This window comes from Pempheris klunzingeri, chromosome 2 (genome assembly GCF_042242105.1).
Source record: "Pempheris klunzingeri isolate RE-2024b chromosome 2, fPemKlu1.hap1, whole genome shotgun sequence".
In the NCBI taxonomy this organism is placed as follows: Eukaryota; Metazoa; Chordata; class Actinopteri; order Acropomatiformes; family Pempheridae; genus Pempheris; species Pempheris klunzingeri.
The window spans coordinates 1,231,492-1,244,570 of NC_092013.1; the positions used below are offsets into that span (position 1 = coordinate 1,231,492).

Here is a 13,079-nt window from a genome sequence, read left to right on the forward strand (position 1 = left end):
GTGCCCCTGATTAACTTAACACCTATCGGCTCCAGAGGCGGTACCACCTGACTGACCACGTGGCGGCGAGTATAAAAACGTGTCCTAGGGTTTGGTTGAGACCGCAGTGGAAACGTAGCTGCAACAACAAAACGTTATGTTTGAGCGTGAGTCTTAGGATCGCTCACAGCAGGGCCCGATGGTGCTCTCCAGGGACATCTGCGAGGAGTGCCGGATGAGTGGCGCCATCGTCGGGTCCACCATGGAGGAGGTAGGGAAGAGCTTGTACCAGCCAATCACCATCGTGCTGAGGTCAAGCTCCTCCAATAGGATTCGAGCTACACCCATGAAGCATTTGCGGTCCATCCGTCCGTAGTTTCCCCAAACGATCACCTGCGGGTCAGAGTGGAAAAAGTCTGTAAGTGTTCACTGTCTATTCATCAGTCAGGACGGGACATCGTGTACGTTACTGTGAACGGCCCTCATTACAAAAAACACAATCTTCCAACTACGATATTTACATTTTAAATTTCTACTAATATTCCTGTTTACATGCAGATTCTGATTAACCCTCTGAGCTCTAAACGCTGCTGTTTCTTCTTCTGGTGACGTCATTTCTTGGAGGACCTTCTTCTTCTTCATGTCCCTAAAATGTGTCCAACCTCAGCTAGAAGGTTCTAGAAGTCACTGAAGCAGAATGAGTGAGAAAAGACTTCAGACTGGAGAAACATGGAGGAAATCCAGGAATCAGACATGTTGTTCATCAGAGGAGACTAAAGAAAGACAGAGAACATGTTGATCCAGAACAACAGTGGATGTAGAAACAGGAACTAAAGATCTGTGAACCTCCAGAAGAGATCTGAACTGTTTCAGGTTCTACTTTCTGAGCGACGGAGATTTGATAGAACAGAAAGATTTCCCCAGAGCCTCCACTGGTGTTTCTGCTTAGTGTCCTCATGGCGGCCTCCATAGACCTCCACTACACACTGACACACTGACTAACTAGTACACACACACTATAGACCTCCACTACACACTATAGACCTCCACTACACACTGACACACTGACTAACTAGTACACACACACACTATAGACCTCCACTACACACTGACACACTGACTAACTAGCACACACACACTATAGACCTCCACTACACACTGACACACTGAGCTGATACAGAGGTCTGTCTACAGGTAGATGCACTTGATGATCCCCTCAGTGTCTCCGGCCCACTAAAGAGAATTTAATTTATCTGAGAGGATTTAGGGCTCAAACGTGCCTTCAGAGGCACCTGAATCATGCACATAAAGCATTCTGGGTAATGGAGGACCAGCCAGATTAATTAACGAAGTGATGAGGTGAAGAGGGCGGGCTAATTAGCATTAATCCAGATGGTTTGGAGATCTGTTCTGAAGTGACGACAGACGGATCCTGACAGTTTGTCTCTCTGTCACAGCAGCACAGATCAGGACGAGGGTTCAATTAAAGAGTGTGTGTGTGTGTGTGTGTGTGTGTGTGTGTGTGTGTGTGTGTGTGTGTGTGGGTGTGTGTGTGTGTGTGTGTGTGTGAGGGACGGCGGGTGGCGTGTTTGTACACGAGTGTCCTCTGTCCCCTGACATCCAGATAACATCAGGGCTCTCAGACGCTCCCACATCTTGTCAAGTGGTGGACGAAATAATCAATATCCGTCTGCTCGTGTGTGTGTGTGTGTGTGTGTGTGTGTGTGAGTGATTTCCACAGAGGCCAAAGCTGCTTCAATCTATTCCTTCCATTTCCGAAGACGGTGAATCCATCTCTCATTCGGTCTGACCACCGGCAGCTCGCCAAACGAGGTCCTGACCTCAGCGAGCACGACGTACTCCAGGAGAGCGAGACGCCCGGAGAGTGAGACGCCTGGAGAGTGAGACGCCTGGAGAGCGAGACGCCTGGAGAGCGAGACGCCTGGAGAGTGAGACGCCTGGAGAACGAGGCCTAAATGGTAAAAATAGTGTCCCAGATCCAGTTTCCACACATGATGCCGATGGAAACACCAAAAACAATTTAATTAGACTAAAAAAGTGAGTTGTTTTGAAGCGAGGATCAGAGGGTTCAGACAACAGATGGATGAACTGGAGTTGAAGGAAAGTGTCCCAGGAAATAAAACTCAGTTGGACGCTCTTCCAACAGAAGTCCTGGACTCAAATTAAGTTTGTTTGAGGTTCCCTCTGGGTGAAGGTAGATGTGGACATGAAAGACACTAAAATAAGACTCTCAGCACTTTATAGGTGTGAACCAAAACAAACTGACATAAATCCTTTGTCAGGGAGTCAAACGCTCTGATGGAGCAGCGTGACGTCAGTGTTTTTACCTCTGACGGTTTTAAAAAGCGAGTGTTGTCTCTGAGTTTGGACTTTGCTGTACTTCTGGTTCGGGGCTGTTTTGGCACCTTAAGCCTTGTTAGCAGGGACAAGTATTACCAGCGTACCCCCCACACTCGGGGGGGTACTGTATTTTACCTGAATTTGCCCCCCAGATATGATCTCAAGGCTCAGCAGAACATCTGCATTGTGCTGCAGCCTCCTCAATTCTCAAACCAGCAGCCATTTGCATAAAAACAGACTCTAACTTTCAGTCAGACTTGTTGTAGACACTTAATTTACCTGCTGCCTAAACCCTCCCTCTGAGTGACTGATGTCAGACAGACATACCGACCAATCAGAGGACACCAACACCTATTCGGCTATTTACACCCAGTCGGATTATAATACAATGTTTTAGTTCCTCAACAATAACGGAAAGGAAAACAGGGTTCAAATCCCGTGATACCAACAGTAAATTATATAAATGTATTTGTTAACTTATATATTTCAGTTTTGGTCAAGTTTAGGCACCAAAACTACGTGGTTAGGTTTATAAAAAGACCACAAAATATCTTCATTCCAACAGAGAACTGGGTGTAAATAGTGCTGTTGACTACCGACAACGTGGTGCAAATAGCGTTTGCTGAAAAATACGGTATTTTTTGAACATTACAGCACGTAAATATATTCAAGTGAACCTAAAAATGAGGAGAACATGTGTCTTAGAAGGTAACTGCAGGTGATCAAAGCATTGATATCATTAGTGCAGTCTGCCAGGTTAGAGTGGCCTTGGTGTGTATGTAGAGCTGTGTGTCATCGGCATAGCGGTGAACATTAAGGCCATGGTGCTGAATTATATGTCCAACAGGGAGGATGTAAATCATGTAATGACCCACAATCAGAACCCTGGGGGACACCATGGGGACGGGAGTGAATGTGTTATATTACATATAAGTCACACATCGCATTTATGTATTTAAAGTGAATAATCACACAAAATACACAGTTAAAGAAACACAAGCGTGATGTGAGCTTTTACATCTGCTCTAAATCTGATCAACTGGTTTCGCACCAAACACACGATCTTCCCCTGCAGCAGATTTATTTAAGTGTGATGAAGTAAAGTCCTGTCTGCACGAGAAGAACAGAAACAGAAAGCAGCCGATTTCAGCTGTGCTCTCTGACTTCATGTGTGCTGTTGTGGTTGTGGTGCACTGACGGCACCATTCAAGTCACGTAGAAACCTGCATCTGAATGAGCTGAGATTTCTCTCTAATTGCACATAATGTCTGCGACACGTTCAGTAAAGCTTGTTAAGACGGAGTCAGTCATGGAATCAGCTGAGGAAGGGCTGTGAATGGATTGGACTTCAGCGACAGCTTCGCTTTGCTAAATCAGGAAGTGACAAATTGCAAAGCGCTGCTGATTTCAGCGGTTTTCATTAGCCAGTGTGAATGAGTTTGATGAAACTCGGAGGACAGCGACGCAGGCAGCGGATAATTAAGAGGGAGGCGTTTAGTGGCTAATTACACGGCAGCGACAGGAGCAGCAGAGCAGCCGGAGGCAGAGCCGCAGGCCCCTGAACGCACCACGGCTTCCACCTGCTGATTACTGAGGACACACAGCAGCTTCAAACACTGATTTAGTGTGTGTGTGTGTGTGTCGGCACCTTTTAACCACGAGGAAGGAAAAAGAAATATAAATACAACAGGGCGTCCACATGTATCAGCGAGTTAAACTCAGCTTTTTAAAACTTTTTTAAGGCACCGTTTGTGACATCTGTGACATTATTGTTGTTTCATAACGTCTCACCTGCACCACTTTCCCCTGTGGGCTTTCAGAGAAGACCAGGACCTGGTTGTAGAGAGGATCCAGAGACTTCCTCACCGACTTGGTCTTCTTCTTGGCCACACAGACGCCGTTCTCCAGGAGGTAAACTTTGATGTAGGCCGCTGAAACCACAGCAGACCGACGGAGGAGTTAAAACAGGAACCAGAACTGAACCCTTAATACAAAGAAACTGTGCAGCTGGAGCTTTACTACTCGGTAACACAAGCCGAAACAATATTAGAGGCTGGAGCTCACACACACACACACACACACACTGTACATTAGCTGACAGGATTAAAGATTTCATCTCTGTCTGCATGGTTTTCTTTTATATTAGTTTCATGTGCTTTGCTTCTCTTTTATTTCTCTCATGGTTTTTCCCTGATACGTTTTGTTGTTTTTCCATATTTGGTGACGCTGTTTTTGTTATTATGCAATTAGGATCAATGCTTTACTATTATGCAACCGCAGAGGGGAACTACAATCACTTGTTACACAATCGGACTTGCTACGAAATGAAAAATTAATCAGCAGCACAGTCATGTTGACATCATGCCAGTCCTGTTCCTGTGCTTAAAGAATATAAAAACCTCCATGACATAAAAGTTACTTTACTTTAAACTTGGGCCCTATTTTTTACATGTGTTGGTGTCTAAATGACAACATTATCGAAAGGATCCCAACAGTGAAACACCTGTAAGATTCTTTTTGTTTTTGTTATATCGCTTTCTGCAAACTCACCAAACTCCATTCAAAAAAACAGTCATTTTACTTCTGATGACACTATAGCTCCCAGAATGTGACCATCCACATATTATGTTTTATTTTTCACCACACAGACACGACAGAGCTGCATCTGCATTGTCAGAGCAACACGCTGCATGTTTCACTGCAGCATCAGCACAAGCAAATGTAGATGTTACTTATTTAGCGGCTCTCCTCCCTGAGCTCAGAGTTAACTCCCTCAACACTGTTTCCTCCTCTTCACTCCTGCATCTTTTATATCTTCAAGCTCCATAACTGTGTTTAGGTTAGGTGTAAAGGATAATTCCAGTATTATTAAACCTGGGCACTTTTTGTTTATACATTTCGTGTCTAATAAACTACTAATAAAGTGTTGGAACTGGTCCAGTAGATCACCTCAGCCAGCAGCCACCAAACGGGCTGCAATGGCTGCAACGTGATCCTTTGGAACAACTGCACCTGATCACAGTAGGTCCACTAAAAGAGCTTGTTTGATCCACTGACAGGCTCAGAGTGTTATTCTAAGTGTGTGACAGCATCATGGAAAGGATCCCTTTACAGCCCGTTTGGTGGCTGCTGGCTGAGGTGATCTACTGGACCCATTCCAACACTTTTAGTGCCTACCAGTCATTCAGACACCAGGATGTGAACAGAGAGGACCCAGGGGTCCTAAAATAAAAATACTGGAGTTATTCTTTAACACAAAATACTTGCTTGCTTCTTTTGATCAGACCAGAGTGGTGCCGACTCACCTGGAGGTCCCTTTGAACCCGGTTTCATGGTGAGTCCTCTGGCCTGGACGACCTCCACCTCCAGACCGCCGTTTCTCTCCATCAGACCGATCTCTACGTCACCTGGACGGGTGGAAACACACAGGGATGAACGCGTGTCCTCAAACCGGACGACGTGTCACTGTGGCTTTTTACACACAGTCAGTCTTTAATTATAATAATACAATAATAATAACTTTATTTAAAGTTTACAAAGAGAAACAGAAACCTCAGGGAGCAAAATAACAGAGAGCCGAACAAAAGGACGGATTAGGATGAATTTAAAACAAGAGGATAAAGACAGTAGAGAGAGGGCAGGAGAAGAGATAAAAGACATTAAGACTTAAAAATGCAAATATAAACACAAACAAATAAAAGAATAAGAGCAGTAATTAAAACAACAGAGAATAAAAGTGAACGACAGTAAAAAAGACAACATCAGGTAAAAGTGAGGCAGTAAAAACTGGTCTTAAGGTGTTTTAAAAGAAGTTTCTGTCTCTGTGAGTCGTATGTCGGTAACTGTTGGTGTATCATCTGGAGATGAAGATCCGTCTTCAGCTGGTTTAAACTTTTGTGCCTTTTTTTGATCTGGGAAATGAAACTTTCTCTGGAGAACAGTTTCAGCTGAACGTCCCCAAAATGACAATCGCAGAGCTTTGAAAGTGCCGGCGAGCAGATGACGGCCAAGTTATTCTGAGTCCTCTGACGTTACGTAATGCTGGACTGGACAGCAGCTTTGGAGTGGAGTCGGTCCAGTCGGTGTCACTGTTGCCGGGCCAAGGACACAGTCTGGCTGCCAGAGAGCAAACTGACCCACTTACAGTAGATCATCGCTGCGGAGGACAGGACATCCACCACATGCAGCCTGGAAACGAGGGAGCGCAGAGGACGAGGAGGAGGAGGAGGAGGAGGAGGAGGAGGAGGAAAAACTCTGCAGCTGATTTATGAGGCACTTTTTCTGCCAACGCCAAATGATTTCAGCTTTGGTTCAGTTTCATCACCACATAAGCTGTTTTCTCTCTTTTCTCACTTTTCTTTCAGGGACGTTTTACAAAATATAAAACCAGAACATTTGATTATTTAGAGAGATTAAAATAAGTGACCCGCTCTGGTCATGAGCAGGTCCCATTCGTTCCTATGAACGCTGATGGGGTGTTTTTTTAAGCGTGGCCACAGTTTCTGTCTGTCTTTTTAAAATGCATATTTACTAATTAGTGTCTCAAAATAACCACCTGGGAAAGTTTTTGCATATAAACAAACTAACTAACTAAACCTAACCTTTGTTGCTTAAACCTAACCAAACTGCAACTGTTAATCACGTGTTGTAACCATGACGATGAAGGTTTGCCTGTCGCTGCTTCTCTCCAATGGTGATTGGAAACAGACCTAATCTTTTAAAAGTAACCCACAAATTTCTATAATTTTTTTTCTTTTTGACTTGTAGAGAGATAATTTATTCGTCTTCGTTGGCATAAAAAAAACAATCTGATGGAGGCGCGACTGTAAAGGAAATGGCTGACGGCTCTCAGAGGAAACGGCTTTGTGACAAAGTAAGAGCGTCAAAATAAAAGCGTCAAAGTAAGAGCGTCAAAATAACAGCTTCAAAGTAAGAGCGTCAAAATAAGAGCGTCAAAGTAAGATCGTGTCCTCGCTCACCCATGGATGTTGTCGCCAGCGTCTGTCGCCCAACAAACTGGGCGGGTCCCATCCCATCCAGGAAGTCGCTGAACTGTGCGTCCGATGCCAAACACATGCCGCTGTAGTTCAGACTGCAGAGAGACAGACGGGGAAACAGGACGCGAGAGTTAAACCCACAAAATTCAAATTAGCTCCTGAAACTGAATTCAGATGGTTGGATTTAGAGTTTGACCCCTAGTGTCCTTATTCGCTGTGTGTGTGTGTGTGTGAGTGTGTGTTTGTATGCAAAAGAATCAGCTCAGAGTGCTTTGGTGGCAGAGTGCCAGGTACACTACAACTGTGTGTGTGTGTGTGTGTGTGTGTGTGTGTGTGTGTGTGTGTGTGTGTGTGTGTGTGTGTGTGTGTGTGTGCACGGAAGGACAAATCCACCCCGACATGTGCTGATGTGTATCATCAATCTGTGATGTTCAGTGTGTGTCTGGACCAGGATTCAGGTGTCAGACGTGTGTAAAAGGTGACATCATGTCTGTTGTCATGTGACCAGCCGTGCTCCGCCCACACACGTGTTTCCATTTACTTTGGCTGATTAAATGTGTCACGCCGCTGTAAGTCTGCCTGTAGTTTTATTGGACCACAGTAAATTCAGTCCATCTTTAAAGGAGAATTACAGTATTTTTAAACCTGAGTCCTATTTGTACATTTTTTAAGTGTCTAAATGACTGCTAATAAAAAAAGAGTGTGTGACAGCATCATGGAAAGGATCCCTACAGAGAGAGACCTGGAAGATCCTTTTGGTTTAACCACAAACAGCACACACACCAGACTACATTCACTAAAACAGGGATTTTAGCTCACAGGACACAGGAGCTGCTGGTCTGCTGCTGCCTCCATAAGGTAGTTTGTTTGTGTTATTGTGTGTTACACAAATACTGTGTTGGATTTGAAGTGACCCTTTATCACACAATAACACAAACAAACTCAGCAGTTGAGGCAACAGTAGACCAGAAACTCTCGTGTTCTGCGAGGTAAAATTAATGTTTTTGTCAATGGAGTCTGGCTGCTCAACAAACGTGTCAATATAAAATGCAAAACAGTGATATGAATACAGTAATTCTAAAACTGATGTGTGACAGAAAAGTGCATTATACCATCAGAGGTAATTATAACCTGGGCATTATTATTTGAGAATAAAATGACGCATTGAATAATAAATAATGTATTCTAGATATTTCAGATACACTAATACAAGCTGTTGAATATTTTCTATTTCCTGTCCAGCTAAACACAAATGTTAAAGTACATATTTTGTAATTAAATCCATGTTTTGAATACATTTTATTGACGGTATTATTTTATAATCCTCCTGTGACCTCAAGCTTTGTCTTCATAGTTAAATGAAGGAAAAAAAGTCTTTAAATATTTACTGGATTGTTCCAACAAAGTCACTCATGCCGACGTTTCACATCAACTTCAGCCAAGCACAACAGTCCTCAACAAGATAATTTACGAGGCCGAAGTGATTAACACACAAAATCACTTAGCTGAGATGAGACATTTATGCCGGCGTTGGCAAACTGAGAATTACTGCAGGTCGTTTTTAATATTTAACGCTCATTTATACTCCGAAGTCTCTGTTACAGTTTAGTTTTTGTTGATGCTGTTGTGTTTTCGTGTTTCCACGTTTGTTTGAAACATTAATCTGCAAAATGTAAATCAACATACATGGAATTAATAAATCAGAGAAATTATAATGAGGTGAAATCCTTTTTCTGTGTGTGTGTGTGTGTGTGTGTGTGTGTGTGCTGACATGTCAGGCCACATTAGCCAAGCGGGTATTACTGGGTGATAAAATCCAGAGCTTTAGATTATAATATCTGCGTGTGTTCGGCCCATCTGGGGATTACGCTGCAGTTTCACAGGAATATGACGCTCGATGTAAACTAAGAACCCTTCGGTTTGTTTTTCAGATTATTTGTTGCCTCGTTATATCAGACATGCTGATATTATTCAGCTTTTAGGAGCTTGGACATACGAGGAATATGAGATAGAGAATAAATAACGCTCCAGAGTCCGGCTGCACGTTGGGGAGGGAAAAACTAGCAGAGCCGCTTTAGTGACTTCTGGAACCTTCTAGCTGAGGTTGGACACATTTTAGGGACATGAAGAAGAAGAAGGTCCTCCAAGAAATTACGTCACCAGAAGAAGAAACAGCAGCAGCGAGGGCACAGACGCAGCGTTTAGAGAGCAGGTCCTTGCCCAGAACCAGGACCAGGACCAGAACCAGAACCAGGACCAGAACCAGGTACTCACTTGCCCTCGGAGCCGTAGCTGTTCATGCTGTCCTCGATGGACTCATGGCTGGCCTGGCGGACGGTCCGACTGGGCATCTCCACGGCCAGACCGGTCTCTGTGCTCCTCTGGATGCCCCCCTTCAACTTCCTGCCTTCGGTGTCCACTGCAGGGAGAGAGAGACACACACACACACACACACACACACACACACACACACACACACACACACACACACACACACACACACACACACACACACACACACATAAATCAATACTTCTGAGAGGAAACAGTCGACTTTAATTCTGTTTGTTTGTTTCTATGTTGGTTTCACACAAAGGTCCCATTTCACACTAAATCTACTTTTCACTGTCTTTTCAGCATAAATCTGTGTCCCGTGAGAAAAGAGCATGAGAGCAGCTCCGTGTGGCCTGTGAGGTCAAAGTTCACCGCAGATCAGGCCGAATTTTCTGCCCTTATTTCAACGCTCATTAAGTGATTTGTGCTCTTTAAGGTCTGATGATGTCACGAGGCAGCGTGGGATCATGGGAGTTGTAGTTGTCTGGCGTGATGCAGGCAGGCCAAGGGGCGGAGCCAAACATCAGGGGGCGGGACAGACAAGGGGGGGCCGGGCCAAACATCTGAGAGTGATGGAGTCCAGCGTCCTTCAAAGTAAAACAGGAAGTCACAGAAATATTTCCATCCTGTTGGATTCATCACAACAATAAGTTTTATTTGTTTAAAGATTTTATTTTTATTGATAAAGATTTTATCGAAGGGAATTTATAGAATTGTGGCTGTGTCCCTGCATGAGTGTGTGTGTGTCTGTGTGTACGTGTGTGTGTGTGTGTGTGTGTGTGTGAGTGTGAGTGAGAGTGAGCGTGAGTGTGTGTCAGAAATGAGAAATCACTTTTAACAAGTCCAAGGACAAAAGCCTCGATTCCTCCTCACATACATCTTGTTGGAAAATAGAGCACAAGATCGATGCACAGTGTGTGTGTGTGTGAGTGAGTGAGTGTGTGTATGTGTGTATGTGTGTGTGTGTGTGTGTGTGTGTGTGTGTGGATGGAGGTAGAGTTTATAATGAAGCACTCCAGCAGGAGGTTTTTGACCTTGTTTTTAAGACGGGAAAGTTGTTTTCCTTTAATAGTGACACACACACACACATGGACACGCACACGTATGGACACACACACACGTGCGCACACACACACACACGTGCGCACACACACACACACACACACACACACACACACTCGCAGTGTCATGAAGTCCGTTATTACAGAGCGACCTAGAACGGGTCTATTTCTGTCGTCTTGTGGGACGGGCTGCCGGCACATTTGGGTTGGAGCTTCTGCCTCCACAGTCGCCTCCTGACGGCCGACGAGACGCGTCGCCGTACATCCACGCCGCTGGCGGCGTGAAGGGCGACACGGCCGTCAATTAGAGCTTCAGCTTCTGGTGAGATGGATTTTACCTTTAATTTTATTTATTTACTAGTTTAACCTTCTCCCTTCGCCTTCGTTTCCTCTGTTTCCTGACACACAGAGGAGTTAAAGCAGACATGTTGTTATCGGCCAATATTGGCTTTAAAATTACCTATCAACACGCCAATGTAATAAAATCAATAGAATAGGCTGCTGCTTCCTTGATTAAACACATGACATCGATGTCACATCTCCAGCTCGATAGCGGGAGAAGCCAAACTGTCGGCTGTGTGGAAGTTTCTTAAAGTGTCACAATCAGACGTCGATACTCGGCGTTGGTGATGCAGGAGGAGCCACAACTAACTTAATTAACCATCTAAAGATCCGTCATCACAAAAGTTACGATGAGTTTGTGGCAGCAAAGAAGTTCCTCCAGTCTTTGGATAGAGCTGAGAAACAGAGCCGCCAGCGTCCGAAGGCTAAAGGCTTCACTCTCTTTGGACAATCAGCTGTTCTCAGTTGTTGAACATGTCTGGAGGACGTTGAGCTTCGCTACACGGCCTCATGTCGGAGGGGTTCTTCTGGTGTGGCCTTGTCTGAGTTGCAAACACGGAGAAGCTCATTACTGACGTCTCTTGGGTGATTTTTTACCGCACACAGTTGGACGTCCAGTGTTCTCCCTGTGTAGGAGCTCACACTGCGACTGCTAATGCATCCGTTTCTGAAGTCATGTTCGGAAAGTGGAAAATCCCACATGATGGGCTCCTGTTTTTAGTTAGTTTGGAATTGGAGCAGCTGTCTGTTCGCCACATGAAGCACACTAATTGTTACTGTTATTTCATTTGTGCTTAATTGCTGTGCAGTTGTACAATGAACTTTTCATATTATCAGTGTGAGCAGAGATTGTGTTTATGGGCCCAAAGCTTAACCTGGTTCTGTAATGATTGTCTCAGGGAGAGCTTGTTGCTGTTATTAGTAGGACAGGACCGCTCAATCAGTTAGTTAGTTAGTTAGTTAGTCTGTGTTATCGTGTGACTGTAAACGGTTAGTTGGAATCTGAACTCTCCCTCTGTGTCTCTCTCTGAGTGACTCTCTCTTCAAAGAAACCAGACTCCATTGACAAAATCACTAATTTTACCTCACTGAACACAGGAGCTGCTGGTCTACTGCTGCCTTCATCAGTGAGTTTGTTCGTGTTATCGTGTGTTAAACAAATATTGTGTTGCATCTGAACTAACCCTTTAACACACCAAAGTCACACAATAACACAAACTAACTAACTGATAGAGGCAGCAGCAGACCAGCAGCTCCTGTGTAAAATTACTGTTTTTGTTAATGGAGTCTGGGGGCTCTGCTAACTAACCCAGGGCCCAGGTTTAAAAAGTTATCCTTTAAGAGAGGAACTACCATCTAAAACAAGGTTGTTCATGTAAACAAAGTGAAACATCCCTGTTTAATTTCAGCTGGACTCTGGTAGCCTTGGTTAGCCCAGCAGAGGCCTGAATTGACAGACTTGTAATAAATGATGCATCACATTTCCAGGGACCAACACTGACTCAAAGCTGGTGACTGAAACGGAGCCAAACCAGGCAGCCAAATATGGGCCAGAGCCTCATCCCACCTACAGAGGTCATCTGTAGTACACACCTGACAGACTGACCCTACGCTGTCACTCAGACTGATTCACCATCAGCTCTACTGCGTAAAACTCGTGAGAGGACTAGCAACAAAAAAAAGGGTCAGGATGCACTTAAAATGCTCGTGAGCAACCTGCCCAGCCACATAAACACATCTGTGGTTGTAAAACACACTTCCTAATCCTAATCTTACCCTGGCTCTGGATTTACAAGCAACAAAATCTGCTTTACTCTCAGTCCGACGGCCCGGCGTGCTCTGTTGTGGTAAGAACAGTCAAGAACAGTGTTTTAAAGGATTAGTTTCACAACACAAACTAACAAACACATGCTAACCAATCAAGGCAGCAGTAGACCAGCAACGCCTGTGTTCTACAACACAAAATTACTGGTTTTCTCAATGGAGTCTGGTGGAGTTTTTGTTT

The 13,079-nt window shown here is 44.4% G+C and overlaps 1 protein-coding gene across 1 annotated transcript in view; it reads right to left on the reverse strand.

Moving 5' to 3' along the window:
• Positions 1-153: 153 nt before the first annotated feature.
• The window catches only part of rims4 (regulating synaptic membrane exocytosis 4), a 30,216-nt gene continuing 17,290 nt past the window's right edge, over positions 154-13,079 (reverse strand). The window contains exons 2-6 of the mRNA XM_070849590.1: positions 9,612-9,756; positions 7,320-7,432; positions 5,646-5,747; positions 4,132-4,271; positions 154-372 (exon numbers count right to left, since the gene is read on the reverse strand). Of these exons, the coding sequence (XP_070705691.1) occupies positions 154-372; positions 4,132-4,271; positions 5,646-5,747; positions 7,320-7,432; positions 9,612-9,756 (719 nt within the window). The remainder of the gene's footprint in view (positions 373-4,131; positions 4,272-5,645; positions 5,748-7,319; positions 7,433-9,611; positions 9,757-13,079) is intronic.